Source organism: Monodon monoceros, unplaced genomic scaffold (genome assembly GCF_005190385.1).
Source record: "Monodon monoceros isolate NGI ecotype Baffin Bay Population unplaced genomic scaffold, NGI_Narwhal_1 Super_Scaffold_8, whole genome shotgun sequence".
In the NCBI taxonomy this organism is placed as follows: domain Eukaryota; kingdom Metazoa; phylum Chordata; class Mammalia; order Artiodactyla; family Monodontidae; genus Monodon; species Monodon monoceros.
In genome coordinates this window covers 859,292-877,008 of record NW_021703785.1, presented here as the reverse complement: position 1 = coordinate 877,008, position 17,717 = coordinate 859,292, and the positions used below count along the sequence as shown (strand labels likewise).

General features: G+C 64.4%; 1 protein-coding gene across 1 annotated transcript in view; it reads left to right on the top strand.

The window, feature by feature from the left end:
- The window catches only part of MCF2L (MCF.2 cell line derived transforming sequence like), a 103,815-nt gene that overhangs the window by 63,119 nt on the left and 22,979 nt on the right, over positions 1 to 17,717 (top strand). Inside the window, exons 3-4 of the mRNA XM_029210492.1 lie at positions 10,371 to 10,454; positions 13,567 to 13,681. Coding sequence (XP_029066325.1) covers positions 10,371 to 10,454; positions 13,567 to 13,681 — 199 coding nt within the window. The remainder of the gene's footprint in view (positions 1 to 10,370; positions 10,455 to 13,566; positions 13,682 to 17,717) is intronic.

The window sequence follows — 17,717 nt, the reverse complement described above, 5'->3', positions numbered from 1 at the left end:
GGGCCCTGGGGGAAGAGCAGCCCCCGGCCTCCTCTGACCCCTCCCACCCGACCCCACGCCTCAATGGCCGAGGCCGCACGTTTCCTGGATGAACAGATCACGTGTCTTTAGAGGGAAAACCTACAAACCAGTGGCTCTCTTTTTAAACTCCGAGTCGGGGATCCGGAGCGGACCGGTTTTAAAGGAGAGCGCGTGCTTGTTTTGTGCACGCTGAAGCGCGGTGCCTGCTGGCTGGTTCTGCACAAGCACAGGGCGGGCGTTAGGACTCCACCCTCCAGACCTGTGGGCCTCGGACCTCACCTCGGAGGCCACGCAACCCAGCAGTGGGCCGGGCACGCATCTCACGTTCAAGCACAGCCTGGAGAGGAAACGTTGGGGCTGGAGAAGGGCGCCCGCAGCTGAGCCTGTGAACCCAGAGCTCCCGGCCCAGCCGCTGGCCGAGGAGTGTAGCGACCTGCCTGAGACAGTGGCCTGGAGGCCAGGCCTTCAGCCTTGACTCGGTCGGTCGGGAAGAAAGGACAGTGGGAGCAGGCGAGGCTGGACGTACCCCGGCCGTGCGCCACGACCTCCTGGTAAGAGCATGTCGGGCCTGAAGACTCCTTTCTCAGAACGGTCACCTCTCAGGCTGTCGGTCACCCACTCGGCAGGTGTCCACCACCATGCTGGATGCCCGAGGTGTCCCTGGGGCAGGAGGGGGCCGTTGTGGTCTCCGAGTGGTCAGAGGCCAGCCACCCTCTGAGTGGTCAGAGGCCAGCGTGATTCTGGAGGCCGTGCTCGGGGCAAGGACCCGCCTGAAGTGTGAGCCGCAGGCCGCGTGTCGGGGGACGTGAGCGAGGGCTGCCCAGGGAGGAGCTGGGCCGGCCCGTCCACAGAGGGCCTTGCCCACCACGCTGGGAGCTGCCCCCCGATCTGCAAGAACGTCCGTGGTCCCAGCCCCTGGGCGGAGGGTGTGAGAGCTGTGCTCGCGGGACTCGTGTCCCAGCGCCAGCGGGAGGCCGCAGAGGAGCTGTTCAAGGAAGACGTGGGAACCATCCAGCAAAGGCCAGGTCAGGCCCGGGACCACGTGACACACGACGGGAGCGCGGACGGGGCACGCGTTGGCTGTGCCGTGACCGGTGCCCCCAGTGGCGAGAGCAGCTGGACTCCACAGCCTCCCCTGGGGTGAGCGGCCCGGGGCCCAGGCTGGGGGAGGTCACATCTGCCTCATTCCCACGATGGAGAGGACGGAGCCCTCGCTGCCCGTGGATGCACAGCCACAGGCAGTCCTGGTCCAGCCCGAGGGCCGTCCTCTCCAGGTGGGTCGGCTCCAGGCTGGGCTCAGCCCCTCGGGTCCTTCCTGCTGGAGATCTGGTCCTTGGGGGGCGGCCTGGCCTCCCCCTCCCCCGGGAGCGCCACCTGCAGAACCAAACTCTGCGTTTTAACGAGTTCCCCTGGGGGCCCCCCCTCGCCTGCGGCGGCCGCCCCCCCCCAACGTCCCATTTTCCTTGTTCTCAGCCACACACACACACACACACACACACACACACACACACACACACACACACACACACGCACACACACACCCGCCCCGTGCCCCAGCCCCTGGCGGCGGTGTTCTGAGGTCTGGCTGCTGAGGACCTGGGGGTTCGCCCCTGGGAGGTCCTGGCCGGGTCCTGCACCCCCAACCCCGGCCGTCCTGCCTCCCGCCCGCCTGGCTTAGGGAGCCACTGAGCGCGGGGGGCCCCCGCAGGGAGGGTCTGGACGGGCGACGGGGAGGGAGCCGGCGCTGTGCGAGCCCTGCCACCGCCTGGCCGTACGGTTAACCGGCGGCGGGCAGAGCAAGGGAGCCGACCGCAGGCCCCGGGCTCGGGGACGGCAAACCCGAGGCCCTGGGGAGAGCCCGGGTCCTCGCGCTCCGGGCGGGCGGCGCGAACATGGAGCCCGACCACGTCCCTTTGTGCGCCCAGCACGGACGTTCCGGGCGGCCGGTCGCCACCTCCTGACGCTGCCGGCGGGCGACAGCATGACCTTAAGCCTCCTCTCCCTGCTGTCGCGGGACCTGTCCGCGCTGTGGCTGTTCCTGAAGACCCGCACAGGTGCGCGGCCGGTGGGCGCCGTGGGGACCGTGCGCGACGGGGCGGGGCCCCGGGGGCCTGGCGCGTCGCCCACGCCGGACTCGGGACTTGTCCGCGGGGTCTGGGCCGGGTGGCGGGCGCGGAAGGCAGCCTCCTGGGTGGGCGTGCCGCGCGTCGCTCCCCGCCATCCTCATTCTCATCCTCGGGCAGCGCCTGCCGGGTACCGGGCCACAGTCGCCGCTCCGCCTGGACGCTCCTTTGTTCCGGCTGCGGGAGACCTGCCGATGCTGGGGGGCGCCGGTGGGGGCTCTCCACGCAGCGGGACCAGGGCTGGACCGGCGGGGGGAGCACCGCCGGGCGGTCTGCAGCTCGCGCTCCTGTACCTGCCTGGCTGGGGGAGGGTCACACCCGTGGTGACCGAGAACAAAGAGCTGGGCCCGGGAGGGCGCCCAGTTTCCTGGGCTCGTTTCTAGGGACGGAGGGTGCTCGCTTGGAAGTAGTTTGTCCTGAGTTCATTTTGCTGTGGGTGCTTCTGCTAAGGATTGACCAACAGCGCGTTCAATAGTCTTTTGTAAATTTTAATGAATCAGCCACACCCTAGCCTTCAGTGCGTGAAGTTTCCGGTTTTATAACGAGGTGACCCGAAGGTGAGACATGGGAATCAGTGAGCTTCCTGATGGACAAGGCTCAGGACGGTGACCTCCTGGGTGGCCGGGTCGGAACACAAGCTGGTATCCAGGGTGAGAGCGTGTGATTCACGCCTGAGGTGGCAGCAAGGTGACAAGGCTGGGATCCTGAAAGGAACGCTTCCTGGGGCTTAGAGCTTAGAGGCTCGCCAGTGGGCGGTGCGTTCCCTAGCGAATGCTGTAGTCTTCCCTCCTGCGTGGACCTGCGTGGTCATCAAAGCCGTCCCTTTGTTTCCAAGCTACACTCCTGCTCTGATTCTTATCACGTTCCCTCAAAAATTCTAGGTGTTTTTCTAACACGTGCTTTATTTTTAAGATAAACGGGCTATTGAGTGAATGTCCTGAGGCAATTTGGGGTGCCTGAGGGGCGGAGGGCTTCTCCCCCAGTCTCTGGAAACCGTCCACTGGTTTCCTAGAGAAGGAAGCGTTGGTCCAGCTTCCCAGAGTTGTCGGCACATGTGATGGGACCTCTTCCTTGGCGTTGCTGGGGAACACTCCCCAGGTGGCCCGTGCCTGGCTCTGTAAGCGGATGCTGACTTCTGTGAGCGCCCGGTGTTTGCGGACAGGTCGCGGCACCTCCTTCCTCACTTCCGCTCAGGATGTACAGGGTGGGGGCGGGGGAGCAGTTGGCACCGGCCGAGCCGGCAGCTGGGCGCTGGGCAGATGGAATGGATGAGAGTCACGTGGCGAGACCACAGCTCCGTCACCGCATCCAGGGCAGTGGAGCCCACGCAGCAGGACAGCAGGGCTGAGCCACGCTCCCAGACCAGGGCCAGGGTCTCCCATTCTGTCCCTTCTGAAACCAGTGAGGTCGCCAGGTGTGCTCGACCCGCCGCTGCCAAACCCCCAGCTCCCTCTCCGTCACCCCTTCTCCACCCCCTCCTCTCTCTGTCTCTCTCACTTGGTCTGTCTCGTCTGTCTCGCTGTGTCTGTGTGTGTCATTGTCTCTGCCTCTCCCCCGTAGTCCCTCTGTCTCTCTGTGTCTTTCTCACTCTCTGTCTCTGTCTCTCTCCCTCTGTCTCTGTCCCCTGTCTCCTGTGCGTGTCCGGGGCTCCGCAGTCAAGCTCCGGCGGGGCAGCGTCCGTGGAGGGCCCAAGCCCCACTCTGCTCTGTGCCGCCCCGTCTGGCGATCAGGGACCCCGTCAGCAGGGACCACCTGGGTGAGGCCCAGGGTGACATGCGCCCCCGTCCCTGTCGCCCAAGGCCCCAGCCTCCTCTGCTCTGTGCATCGTTGATTCTGTTTTTTTGGGGGGAGGGATGTGTCTTGAGAAGGCTAATGCAGTTCCTTGTTTGGTCTCAGATTTATCGAGCTGCGGACACTTAGGAAGTGGGATGAGCGTGTCCACCATCGAGGGGAGGGTTTGGGGAGCTCCTGGGGCCCTTGCAGGAGCGTGGTGTGGGTGTCGGGGCCGCGCTGGCCTCCCACGCGGCCCGCTCTGTGAGCTGCTTTTCGAGGCCGATATGGACAGGTCCCCGGGGTTCTGCTCGCAGCCCCGCCTTCTGCCTTCAGAGCCAGGAGGGGCGGAAGGAGGTGGACATCCCTGAGCTTTATGGACGTGCTGCTTTTTACTGTTGACATGTGGTTGTTTTAGAAAAGAGCTGTCGCACATCTCCTTCCTTTCCAAGCAGCAGTGGGCTCACACGTGTGTGTATCTGTGGTGTGTTCGTGAGACGTGTTCGACAAGCTGCCGGGGGCCCAGCGTGACGGGAGGCTCGACCCAAAGCCGAGTGAGGGTGAGGCCTTGCTGCCGGCGCGCTGCTCGGACCTGCTGGCTTTCACCGAACCCCGAAGTGCCCACGTCCAAAGAGGGCGTGGTGGTGGTGTGGCTTGAAGGGTGTGTGAGCTGCTGGCCGTCGGCCCCCCGGGAAGGCGTCACGTCCTCCACAGGCCCTCGAGGCACCTCCTGCGGCCTCTGCTTGGTGCGTCCTGCGGGGAGGCCGGGCCAGAGTGACCCCAGCCGCAGCCCCCCTCCCAGTCATCTCCAGGGCCTGGAATCCCATCTGGACCGTGTCCCTGATCCCTGTGGAGGCCCCGCCCGGCCGGGATGACACGCAAACAGCACGAGGGCGGGTTCCACCTAACTGGGCGCTGAGAGTCGCTGCTTTTGGAGCAGGCAGGAGCCCAAGGGACTTCCAGCACAGCTCAGACGGAAGCTGGGGGCCTGCCTGGCGGGGACTGCTGTTCTCTCAGACCCGCTCTTTCGCGGGGACGTGGGCTGCTGGTTGCATGTTTAAGTGGCAACATTAACTCATCAGGCAGGTGCTCTCAGGCCCAGGACGCCCAGGAGGAGGAAGGTTTGGAAAGGACTGACCCTCAGGCCCTGGGCGGGGGTGGACTTTCGGCCGGGGGAGAAGCTGTGAGGCCCAGGAGAGGGACGCCCACCATCTGGCCCCGGGGCTGCTTCGTGGGCCCGGCCTGCAGATCCCCCGGCCCTTTCCAGCTTGGCCGGGCTCTGGGGGCTCCCAGGAGCCATGGGGAGCCGGTGGGTGTCAGCAGTTCTGCGCACTGCGTCATCGTAACCTTGGGCCACCGTGTGTGACGACCTGCCTGGTGGGCCGGCCAGGCTCGGGAGCTGGACCCTGGCAGCGTTTGCCCGGTGCTGCGTGGGGAGGGGGGTCACTAGGATGAGCGTTGTTGGTAATAAAAGGTCCACGGAGATTCTGTTCCGTGCCAGCCCACACCCGATGCCCGAGCTCGGAGGCTGCAGCCCAGGCCCCTGGCTGCCCTAGTCCTCCCCGACCTCTCACCTGGCCCACCTGCCGCCTGGCTCCCTGCTGGGTGTGTGAACCACCCTCATCCCTCCAGCCTGCTCTGGGCACTCAAGAGTCACTGCGCAGAGTGACGTGTAGTAACTTAACCTGCCTGCGATGTGGCCACGAGTCCTCCTGCTGGGCTTCCACCCCCGCCCCACCCCCGTCCTGCCAGTCTGATTCTAGTTCATCAGGGCCCTTCTCTAGGGAGGCCTCGCGGGGGCAGCCCGACCCCGCTTGGAGCTCCACGGTGTGGATGCAAAGGAGGCCCTTGCCCATGGCAAGGGGGCCCCTTCTGGGTCCTCTACGGGGTCCAAGGCCCCTTGGTCCAAGCGGACATCCCAGGCCCCAGCCGGGTGCCCACCCTGAACCAAGGGTGAACCCGGCCGTCCGAGCACGCGGCCAGACCCCAGCTCCGTGACCCGGGTGTCTGTGGGTCGGGCGGCAGAGACGGGGACACTCCGGTCATCTCGGGAGCCCTGGGGGCGGGCGGCCTGCTCTGGAGACACATGAGGCGCACGCAGCGGGGGTGCCGGCGCTCTGGGATCAGGCGCTGGGGTGGCCCCAGCTGAGCTGAGAGACGCAGGACGGTCAGGCCGGGTGGAGGGTCCTAGGCGGAGCTGTGCCTCCGAGCAGGTGCGGGAGCAGGGAAAGCCGGGGTGGGACCATCCCACCCAGAACCCGCCTTTCCCCGTGGGCACGTCCCTGCTCTCGGTAACGGCAGCAGAGCCAGAAGAAACGGGAGAGGCTGAGGGGTGGATGCGGCCCTTTCCTGGCCCGACCTCCCCGAGGTGCAGTGCGGCCAGGTGCCAGGTCGCACACTAGCAGCAATTAAACACCCACCGCATGCCAGACGCCATGCTGCACGTGTGCACAAGCCTCCCCAGAGCTAGATGCCGCAATTATCCTGATTTACAGACAAAGAGACCAATTCAGAGAGGTTTGGTAACACGCCCAAGGTCACACAGCTCCCACCTGCCTGTGGAGTGCTGGTCCACTGCCCAGGAGACCAGGGACCCTGGCGATTCTGCAAAATAGAACATGGCCTCTGGACCAGGAGGTGGCCCAGAGGCCAGAGCAGCTCTGTGTGAGCCTTGGGGACAACGGACCGTCCATGCTCACAGGTGGCTGCAGGTGCGCGTCTGCCCGTTCACTGAGGGCAAGGTCATTCTCTGCTCCGCCCACAGCTTCAGACCTTAGAAGATCTCGGGTCAGAATTCTCCTTGGGGGCTTCCCTGGTGGCGCAGCAGTTAAGATCCACCTGCCAACGCAGTTTGTCTGACTGCGGAGCCCTTCTCTCCCTGACTGGGGAGGGGGCTCTGCCAAAGGTGCAGAGAAATGAAAGTCTGGAGCCCCCCACCGTGAGTGGAGCCCCTGGGAAAATGCTCTGTGCTGGTGTGAGGGTCAGTGGGTGTGAGGGTTGCTTATGCGCTGACGCAGGTCACTGATGCAGGTCGGGGCAGGTCTCCGCGTGCTTGGCGAGCTGCCTGGAGCCTGTGTTAGAGAGGATTCTGAGGCCCGCTAGGGCTCAGCCGTCTGCCATCGGCGGGCAGTGCGACATCTAAGCCAGGTGTCTGCCATGTCCTGCATCGCCCGGGACGTGGCGGAGGTGATGTAGTTGACGTCCTACGGGACAGGGTTCCAAAAGCTGTTTTTTAAGAAGCTGTTTGTAGCTCTGAAACCGCCAAGCGTGCGGCGTGAATATCCACGAGCCAGGCTGTGAAACGTGCACGCAAGCTTCGTATCCGGGGCCCCTGGCGTGGGTGTGGAGCGTGCGCCCCAGGGCCCACCTGGCCGAAGCTGCTGCCCAGGTGGTCTCTTTTGACGTCCAGGGTGTTGGTGAAGAGGCAGATGGAGACGCGTCCGGGGAGCCCTGGCCTCTGATTGGCTGTCCAGCGCACGGAAGGAGGGTCTGATCAGCGCCAGCCCCGCGGGCGGGTGGCCTTGAGAAGCCCGCACTCCTCTGAGATCGACTGAAAAGGCCATGGCCGGCGGGGCAGGGCGGGATGAGGATTCTACATGAGCCTCGCCGAGGCCCCAGCAGTCATTCCCATGCAGCCTGAGCTGCAGACACGCTGCCGAGTGGGCCGTGGCCTTGGAAGATGCAGGTCTGGAGCCTGGATGGTAGGAGGCCGCTGGGCCTCGTCTGCACACATGGTGCCCACTGTGGTCCCCCAGGGCCTCCCGCGGCTCTGCTCAGGGTTTGTCCCTGGTGCCCAGGCGGAAGAGCTCCTACGGCGCCAGCTGGGCCCTGGCTGGTTCCCTGAGCTCCTCCGGGGGTGCCTGGGAGCCAACCCCTCTGCTGAGGGTGGGGCTTCCCTGAGCACAAGTTTGGTTAAGCATCTTCCCACGTGGGGCCTTTTATTTTAAAACACATAAGGATTCACGTCTTGAGATCAGGAAATCGGGGAGAACAGTGGTGAACTGAGTTAACGATGCATCGTTCGTGACGTGAAATGTTTGTGCCTAATCCAGTAATGAGTAACTTGTTAAAAAATACCCAGGATGGCCTGTGAGAGAGGATTCAGCCCAAGTGAGTGTAGATCTCCAACATCCGAAGGGCTGAATCCCAGAGCCGTCCCATGGACTACAGGTTGCCATGGAGATGCCTCTCCTGCCCGACCAGGGACTCGGGGAGCTGATGGGTCCCTGCCTGACCGAGGCCGGAACGGAGCCTGTCTGGAGCCCCAGGCATCCTCGTCCCCCAGCTTGGAGTCACCTCTTTGCGGCCATTCCTCTGCACACACTCTGCTCTGGTTTGGGGCTTCCTGGGTGGGGTCTTGGTAGACTAGGAATCCCACCCACGCGAGTTGGTGAGGCCACCCCACGGACTCTCCACTTAGGACTCTGAAAGGGCATCACGGGTGTATTTTGATAGAAAATAAACAAAAGCCTCGGGTGTGGATGTTCAGCCAGATATAAACAAGGAAGAGAATTAGCTCGTAACAGACTTAGTGGACTTTGCGGCCCAGGGCCTCTTGCCAGCTGCCGACCCCTCCGTCGGAGCCCTTCTCAGGCTCCTGTCCCTGCTTCAGCAAGGCGGGGACCAGCCTCGAACACGAACGCCAGGCTTCTGCACGCGCTATGGGCTTCCTTGACCCAGACCCTCGCCACCGGGACATGGATTTTCAGGGTCCACGCGCCCTGCGTCTCTCGAGCCCCAACCCTGCATGTGTTCTCGGCCCGAGGCAGCGCTGGCATGCACGGTGCCGCTCGGAGGCCCTTCGCATGGGCAGCACGGGCCAGATGCGGCCTGCTCTGCATTGTGAAATCCTCATCCTTAAAGAAAGAAAATATGCGAGTCAGTTTGCCAGGGGAAGGAAGTTTGCTGCCGGAGTCTGATTGTGTTAAGATGAAACGGTGTGAAGATAAAAGGGTGGTGCCCCCTCCCCCGGACTCTCCGATTGCTGTGCAGACCAGGAGGACTCAGGGGACCACTTTGTGGCCAGAGATTCCAGCAGTTGATGTTTCTTCCCCTTTGTCCTCATGTAGAACTGAGCTGGGACCCCGCACCACTGAGATGTCGTGAGCTCAGCGAGGGGTCATTCCCTCTGGCCTCTGACAGGGAGCGGGCCTCTGTCCCCTGCAGTGCTCCGGACAGAGCGACACTTCCAGACGGGCTCCCAGAGCTGGTGCCAGAGGGACCAGGTCAACCTGCAGACCCCGCCCCCGGCCCCCACCCTGCAGGAGTCGGAAGGGAAGCGCTGTCCTCTCCCCACTGCACCCCTCCCGCCTCAGAGTGACTCTGTGTTGGGTAATTGCCTGGAGTCTCTGCTTACGTCTGGGCGACAGGAAAGTTGTTGTCGGGTGGTTATCTGTGAGGCATTGTGTGCACACAGAGCGGGTCTGTGCAGGAGCTGGGCCTCCCCTGACCCTGACCCTGACCCTGAGCTGGCGGTCACTGTCTCTGTGACCTGAACCTCCAGGCCCTGGGGGCCTGGGTCTTCTTCTGGGTGTAGGAGAGCTGACTTTTAAGCCATTTGTGAGTTGTAGTCTCTGTGGAGAAGTTGTGTCAACATTGAAGGCTGCAGACTCTCCAGGACACCTGGGTCTGGAGACACGAGACGTGGGCCGTCAGTCACGTGGTACCAACCTAGCAGCAACTAGAGACACAGGTCCGCGAAGGCCCCCGAGCAGCCACCTGCTGGTGCCCCCGCATGGACCCAGACCCTGGCCGTGTCTGGGTTCCACCAGGAGTCTTGCTAAACCTTTTGTTTCTGGTCAACGCCTCCAGGCTGTGACTGGGTCACTCGGGGCCCTGATCTAGGACTTGCGGCTGTCGGTACCGGGCTCAGCGCCCTGCTCAGGGTCAGTGTCAGGCTGGGGTGAGGCTCGCATGTGTGTCTGAACCCACTGCCATGGCCAGGTTTCCACTCTGACCAGTGGGTTGTTGCATAGACAACAGGCGAGAACCCCAAGGGCGGCCCAGCCACTCCCAGGACGTCGGTAGGTGCTCTCAGACCAAAGCGTGTCTGCTCCCCCAGCACTCATCTCGGGGTCAGTCCTCCAGCTCCGGTCCTGGCCCACTCCCCCCACCTCCCCTCTGCCCGCCGGTCCTTCTCTGTCCCCCTCTGTCCCTCCGTGTCCCCCTCTGTCCCCCTCTGTCCCCCCATGTCCCTCCCTGTCCCTTCCTCCACTCCCTCCGCCTTTCTCTGTGCTTCTGACACACGCCACGCTTTAAGTACCGATGAATCACTCAGCGCACAGCTTTCTGTGCTCTGCGAAACAAAGGTTTCTCTACTGGAAACTGGAATCCCTTTTTCCGGGCCCGTGACCGCTGGACCCTCGAGTGTCTGCGGTGGGCCTGACCCAGACATAGCTCGAAAGGCCATTTCCTCCAAATGACAGCGTGTTTCCGTCTGCTCTGCTCTCCCCGCAGATGAAATCATGCACCACGACATCAGCCCGCTCTGTGCTGCCGACATCCAGGACCAGCTGCAGAAGCGCTTTGCGTACCTGTCTGGTGAGTGCGAAGGCCAGGCCGTGTGACGCGGGCGGGGGAGTGTCTGCTCGGCCAGGCGGTCGGCCTCCTGGCCCTCCGTGACCGCGTCGTGGGGTCTGGGGACAATCCGTGCGGTGCGGCCCGCCCCCCATTGCACTGATGCCTGTGATGAGGGCAGCTCAGAGCCGGCAAGTGCCGGCCAGGGGTCAGCTGGGTCCCCAGGGGGGCGTGGCCCGACTGCTCCTGGCTGTGGTCTCCTGGATTCCAGAGCTTTCCTGGGACGGGGAGGAGGTGCAGGTGTGGCACAGTGGCCCCCGTGCAGTGTCCAGCGCCTGGGGTCTGGCTTCCGTGGCTCCGTCTTCTGGGAAAAGCCCCTGGGGTGCCACCGACAAGGGCGAGGGGCCGGCACTGCCCACAAGCCTGTCCTGGGGTCGCTCCGTATCTCCGGCCCCTGTCCACCTGCCACCCTCCCCTGGGATCCAGGCTCTGTCTCCAGCCTGCAGGGACATCTTGCTGCCCTATCCGGCCGGCCAGGGTGCTGGTGCCTCGGGCCCACCAAGGCCGTGAGCATTGCGCGAGAGCAGTGCCTGGAGCAGGGCGGTCGCTGCTCCACCGGGCAGGCCTGCCCACCGAGGCTCGCTGTGCTGTCGGTCAGGGGCCTGAGGTTGAAGGCCCCCTGCTCGCGGCCCTTTCCCCTGGCCAGCAGGTTGGGGTCTCTCCTGAGCTCCGAGAGCCAGTCCTGCGCCCCCGGGCTCACCTGCCCGTCCCTTGGTGCCAGGAGCTGCTCCCCAGGCCGTGCCCTGTGTGGCTCTGGCCCACCTGCCCCCCTACACATGGACCCGCGGTGTCGCTCTGGGGTTAAACCTCTTGAGGCCTGAGCCCCGTGAGCAGGAAAGCTGAGCCTCTGAGGTTTGTCAGCGGAGACGGCATCCTACTGTTCCTGGAGGGGCCACCACCGCAAGGGGCGCCCACCTCACGGAGGAAGGAGAGAGAGGGGGGTGTCCTTCTGAGAAACAAAAGTCCCCAACAGGACAGGGTCATGACCTTGACCTTCCTTCAGGTCTTCACCCGCTGCCCTCAGGAGGAGACCCCAGGGGGGCCCTGACCCCCAGACACACCTCTTGTTATTCAGAAGCCGCCGGGTGCTCGGGGAGGGGGTTTTGTGGAAGTAACCACGGCCCCAGCTCGGCGGCTACAAGGTCACTGACCACTGGGCCTCACAGGCCCCAGGTCCCCCAGCACACGGGGGGCCAAGGACAAGGGAGCTGATGTGACCAAGATACCCTACCGCCGGCCTGGGCTATGGGGGGTGTCTGGAGGAGGGTAGGCGGCCAAGGGGGGCAGAGAGCGACCCCAGCGCTACAGCCACGGGAGGGGGTTCCGCCAGCATCTGAGGGAGGCTGGAAGGTGACCCCGGGCTCAGGCGAGCCCACAGGCGGGTGGCAAGGCCCTGAGCTGAGGACCGCCAAGCCCGCCGCCATCCCAACCTGCAGGGCGCGAGCCGACGGGCCGGGTCGGTTCACGTCGTCAAGGCTGGGAAATGGTTAGAAGACGACACATCCTGAGCTTCAGCGTCTGGAGCAAAGCTGGAGCATCCTGGGCTTTTGCGGACACCCCGTGCGGGTCGGCCAAGCAGAGCCCGGGGCGGAGGTGGCCCTCGTCCTCTCCATCCCTCTCCCACCTGCCAGGACACCCGGGTTGCCCGCCTCCCAACGTGAGGACGCCCTGGCCAGTTATCACGGTGCCCACTGCCTGTCCTGGACCAAACTGCCGTAACCTCCTGCCAGGGTGTCCGTGTGCGAAGGTCGGGGTGGCTGGCTTTGCAGCCCAGCACCGCTGACACTGGGGGGACGGCTCCCCCGTGGGGCTGTCCCACATTGTAGGACGTAGAGCAGCCCCACGCACCGGAGGCCAGCACCCCCCAGAGTGACGACCAGAACTGCCCAGATGCTGCCAGTGGACACCAGAGCAGCTGGTGTGGATAGAGTGAGAGGTCTTCAGGGGTCAACTGGGTCTGCCCTTGTAAGGGGCCCCAGGTGCTCGCCTGTGTCAGGCTGTCTGCGGCCGGCTGCCTCTGCAAGTTCACTGCAGACCAGCCTTGAGAGTCACGCGGCATCACTTCTGCCACCTCGGATGGGCCAGGCCAGCCTCGGTTCAAAGGGAAGAGGGAAGCACCCAGCCCCGGAGGAGCAGAGGTGGCCATCTCCTGCCGCGCAGGGCACCGGCTGGCAGCAGACCACGCCTGGACTCACCTCCTGGCCTCTGCACTGCCGCCCAGGTCGTCGGTGGGACAGCTCAGCCCAGACTCCCAGCCTGCATCTCCACGCCTGCCCTCCCGACAGCCTGGCCCTGGGGAGCCGTGCTCACCTTCCCAGATCCAAGGCCACTGCCTCGTTTTCCCTCGGGAACTGTGTCGGGTGCACCTCCCCTGGGAAAAGTGCCCCCCCTGCCGGCTCCACCTGTGCCTCCCCACACACGGTGCCGAAGGGGTGACTCCCGTCAGACAGCAGCTGTCTGCCCGAAGTCGCCACAGGGTGTGCAGGCGGTCAGGCTGCAGCCTGGTGGCACGTGCAATGTTTACATGCTCTTCACGTCACCTGTGGAGCATGGAAAACGTCCACGCCGTCAGGAAGGAAGCAGGATGCCAGCTTTCTGTTCAGCGCGGTCCGTCACACACAAAAGCGCACGAAGTGGGTTTGGGAGGAAACGTGCTCCCGCGAAGCTCCAGCGGTGGCAGAACAGCGGGTGCTTGTTTCAGCTCGTGACTTCATTCCAGATATTTCCATCGATAGCACACATTTCTCTCATAATAAAAGACATGGAAGGGGCTTCCCTGGCGGTCCGGTGGTTAAGACTTCGCCCTCCAGTGCAGGGGGTGTGGGTTCGATCCCTGGTCAGGGAGCTAAGATCCCACCTGCCTGTGGCCAAAAAAACAAAACGTAAAAACAGAAGCAATATTGTAACAAATTCAATAAAGACTTTAAAGATGGTCCACATCAAAAAAAAAAAAAAAAAAAAAAAAAGCCCGAAACATGGAAAGTGAGTTTCATTCTGGAAAATGACTGTCCTGCCGAGACCCGGGAGCAGCGACCCCTCGCCCCCCGTGCTGAGTGCAGCTCTTCTCTCTCCCCAGGTGGGCGGGGGCAGGACGGCAGCCCCGTCATCACCTTCCCCGACTACCCGGCCTTCGGCGACGTCCCCGACAAGGAGTTCCAGAATGTCATGACCTATCTCACCAGCATCCCCAGGTGCGTGTGGACGGGTCACTCTGTTTTATTATAAGCAGAACTGGGTCCGTCCTTCAGAAAGGTAGGGAGACCTCCTCCGAGCCCACGGCCACGCTGGGCGGTGTGGCACCCAGGAGCCGAGGGGCGGGGGGCTGATGCTGCCTGGGGATCCCCCCTCGGAAGGGGTGAGGCTGCCGACCTCCCGCCCAGCAGACGAGCGGCTGCCCCGCTAAGGCACTGGGGGCATGGGTGCCGTCAGACTCTCCCTCCGTCGGGTTTCGGAAGGCAGGTCACAGCTCGGTGAATTAAGTCTAATCTGGGAAACAGACCCGACAGCGAGTTTGACCGCCCAACACCTGTCCTACAGAAGGTGCTGGTCAGTGTCGTCCCGTCAGCACCGATCAGTGCCGGGGGAAGGGGGAGGCTGGGGGAGATCCAGATGCCTGCGGGGTGGAGGTGTTAAGCTGGGGGAGCCCTCCCGATGGACATGGGTGGTGAAGATCACTTGGCAGAGAGAGCTGGACGACACGCCCTGGGTCCCGCGGGGCGGGGTCTCTTGTTAGGGTTGGCTTATGGTGGCCACCGTCTCCGTCCTTCTCTGTACCCAACTCGCTGGGCCAGGCTCTGGGTGGCCGAGCTGAGGCGGGAGGCGCAGCCACTGTCCTGGGAGTGCATAGCCTTCCTTGAGGGCCCCTCGGGCTGGCCATGCCGCCTCAAGGGGCTTCACAGGGGTTTGCGATCCTGCAAAGCATCTCCATTTGTCTTCTCCCTTGAAGTTACAGCCAGGAAGGCCATGGACAAGGCCCCTGGACCTCGGGGGACGATGCTTGAGTAGGTTCAAGGGTCTGGAGAGTGGCGGGAAGGTGGATGCTGCCCGCGTGGAGCGGCACAGGGGGTGTCCTTGGGGGAGGGGGACCCGGCACGGTGGGTCCAGCTCTCGGCGTACCCAGCAGTGAGACGCAGAAAAGCCTCACAGCCTTGGCGGTGGGACACCGGGGACAGGCCAGCAAGAGGAAGGGCAGCTGCACTCGGCACCGGTGTCAGGCAGTCCGGTGACTTAACAAGAAGACGGCGGCTGTTGGTGGCTGACCGTGGGCCCCCCCAGGGGTCTCACTGGCCCTCCGGGGGGCGGGCTTGTGGCCAGCTCCCCCGCTCCCCTCCATGACATCTCCCAGGGGTGGGTGTTCCACGTCCAGGTGAGGCGTGGCCCTCCTCCCCCACCCTGTGAGCCCCCCAGCCCATGCCTCTTGTCCCCCCGTGGCCGTCTTTTCCCCCATCTCCCGTGGTCCCCAGGCCTGTCTCAGACCAGGCAGTGGAGCTCACGGTGCAGTAAGCCTGCCCGGGGAGGGTCCGAGGCACTGTTCTCAGTCTGACACCCGTGAGCCGTGAGAGAGGCCGCCTGCGCTCCGTGGAGGTTTCTGCCCAGCTCCGTGGCGGTGGGTTAGGGTCAGATGACTCAGAGGCATCGGCAAAGGCGGGCGGGCTCTGCACTCGTCCAGGGGCCCGGAGACCCCCGTGGCCTCCTTGCTGCCACCTCGTCTCTCTGTCTCTTCCCGCTCCGGCCCCTGCATAGGGACGTACGGTCCGAAGTCCTGCAGTTAGAAGCTGCCATGAGCCTTCTCCATAGCTACGGGCACGGCCCTGCTGCCCCAGCCGAGGCGGTGGCCGGCCCTGGGCTCGGTGGTCGGCGGGCGCCGTTGCCACAGTGACCGGACCGCTCAGTGCAGGCTGAACAAGGGCCCCGGGGGTGCTATATGTGGTCTCCCACTGCCCACCTACGATGGTGCGGTGGGGTGACCCTCCCCTGCCTGTGGGGGAATCTCAGGTTTCAGGTCACTCTCGGGTTTGGGAAGGTCAGACGTCACTTTCTGTCTGGCAGCATCGACAGCTGGCTCAGAGGTGAGCCTTCTCCCGGACGCAGCAGGCCGGCCCCGGTGCCCTCTCGGACCCTCCCCGCCCGGGTCACCACCCTCGCTAGTGCTGGGGCTCCTCAGGCCTCCTGGCCTCGGGGCCTTTGACGCGCTCCCTCGGCGCGGTGTTTCCTCTTCGGGCTGCAGGCGCCCTCCTCTGGTAGGCCCTCCGTCACACCCGCCACCCCCGGGCCCTGGCCCACAGGCTCCCTGGCTTCACGGGCTTAGCTGCAGTGTCCCCGTTACCTGACAGCTCGGTGTTGGTCTGTGTCTGCCCTGCATGCAGGTCCTGAGAGCAGCAGGTGGTTCCTTGGTAAATATTTCCTGGACAAGTGGGCTTCGTCTGCAGAGAGCAAAGCCAGCTCAGCTGGTAGTCAGCCCGCGGCCTGGCGGGACTGAGGCTCCCCCCGCGTCCCTCACCACAGCACACTCACCTCCCCTTCAGGTGGGACCAGCACCTGTGTTTCCTTCTTTAAGGGGTTCTCACCCCGGTGCAGTGGAACCTCTCCAAACCTTGGTCTCCAAGGTCTCAAACAGAATCTGCCCGCGGATGCAAGGGCAAGAAACACGTTCCCCCTGAAGCTGAGGAGTGACGGTGGGCTCCTCGTACCTGGCGGGGCTCTGGTGCCGTGGACCTGGCCGCAGGGCCGGCTTGAGCGTGTGCAGCCCAGACCCGTGGGCTCCGTCTGCAGGGAGCCGCGCGCGGCGTGGTGGTCGGCGTGTGTCCTGTTCACGTCTCTTCCTCCTGACGGAGGATGGGGGGGGAGGGGGTTCCCGTGGCCCCGACGCCCTCTCACACAGAGTGAAACCCCGGCGTCGGCACGGATACCGTCCTTTCGCAGCTGGCTGCCGGGCCAGCGGGGGAGGGGCAGCTGCCCGGCAGTCTGTCAGGGAGGCGGGGAGGGGCCGCGTTCCGAGCCCTTGGCCGCAGCGCTGTTGGGCGGGCTCCTCGGGGGTGTGGGGGGATCAGCCCCGAGCGAGGGCGGATTTGGGGGACCTCCTAAGCGTACGGAAGGGTGTCGCCCATCAGCTCACAGGCAGCTGCGTTTCCAGAAGATTCAGCGTACATCTCACGGGGCGCGGGGGAGACACTCGGTGTCTGTGGGTCAAGCAGGGCCGGGCGCTGCCTGCCAAGGGCTCCCCTCCTGCGGGAACCCAGGGAGGGAGGGGCTGCCGCCTGGCGGACGCAGCCAGCACTGCCGGCCCCAAGAAAAGGGGGAACCCCCCCTGCCCCCCGCACGGGCCGGGCTTACCCTAGACAGCCCGGCGCCAGCACGGCCTCCACGCGGGAGGGTGAGATCCGGGACCCGGCGCGCTGTAAAGGTCAACGCAGATCACGTGGACGGACGGTCTCGTGCCGGCTGCTTCTGAGAGACGCTGACTCCTACGGTCGGCCCCGAGCTTCCCTCTGTCCTCTGAAAAATACACCCTCCAGCGTGTAGCTCTCGTCCCGTTATTAAACGCACAGGACAGGAGCCCCAGGTTACATCTGGTTCACAGTCGTGGGTCATCTCGAAACCTGACGCTGCCGGGCAGCCCTCGTCCGGACGCACCAGACACACGTGAACGTGGAAATGCCTCCACCAGAGAAGCTGGGCTGCCTTGGTGATTTCTCAGCTGGCGGGTCCGCGGCCGCACCGCAGGGCTGCTCCTGGGATCCCGTCGTGGCTCAGGGGCCGGCTTCCCACGCCGATGCCTGCAACCCTTGCGGTTCCTCTGGGGCTTCATCACCACCATCTGCCAGGCCGGTGGGGACAAGTCCAAGGACATGTGACCGTGACCCCCAGGCCCTGCCCAAAGAGTGGCTGTGACCTCATGCCGGGGGTTGGGGGGTGCACGCAGCAGAGGGAGCTGCCCAGGTCACCGCTGTGAGGGTCGGCCGGTGCTGGACACCCTTGGGACCGGGCAGGGGACAAAACAGGTAAAATCCTGTGCTCATGGTCTCAGAAAATTAAATGAGATGCAAGGAGTGTGGGTTGCAAAAGAAGAAAAGCAAAGCAAAAAGGGGTGAAGGATGGGGGGCGGGGAGAGGGGAGCCCCCGCCGACGGTGGCTTATGGGAGGTGAGGGGACCTCTGGCGGGGGACGGTCCTCACAGGACCACCAAGGGGGGTCTCAGGGGGGATGGTCTTCACAGGACCCCCAGGG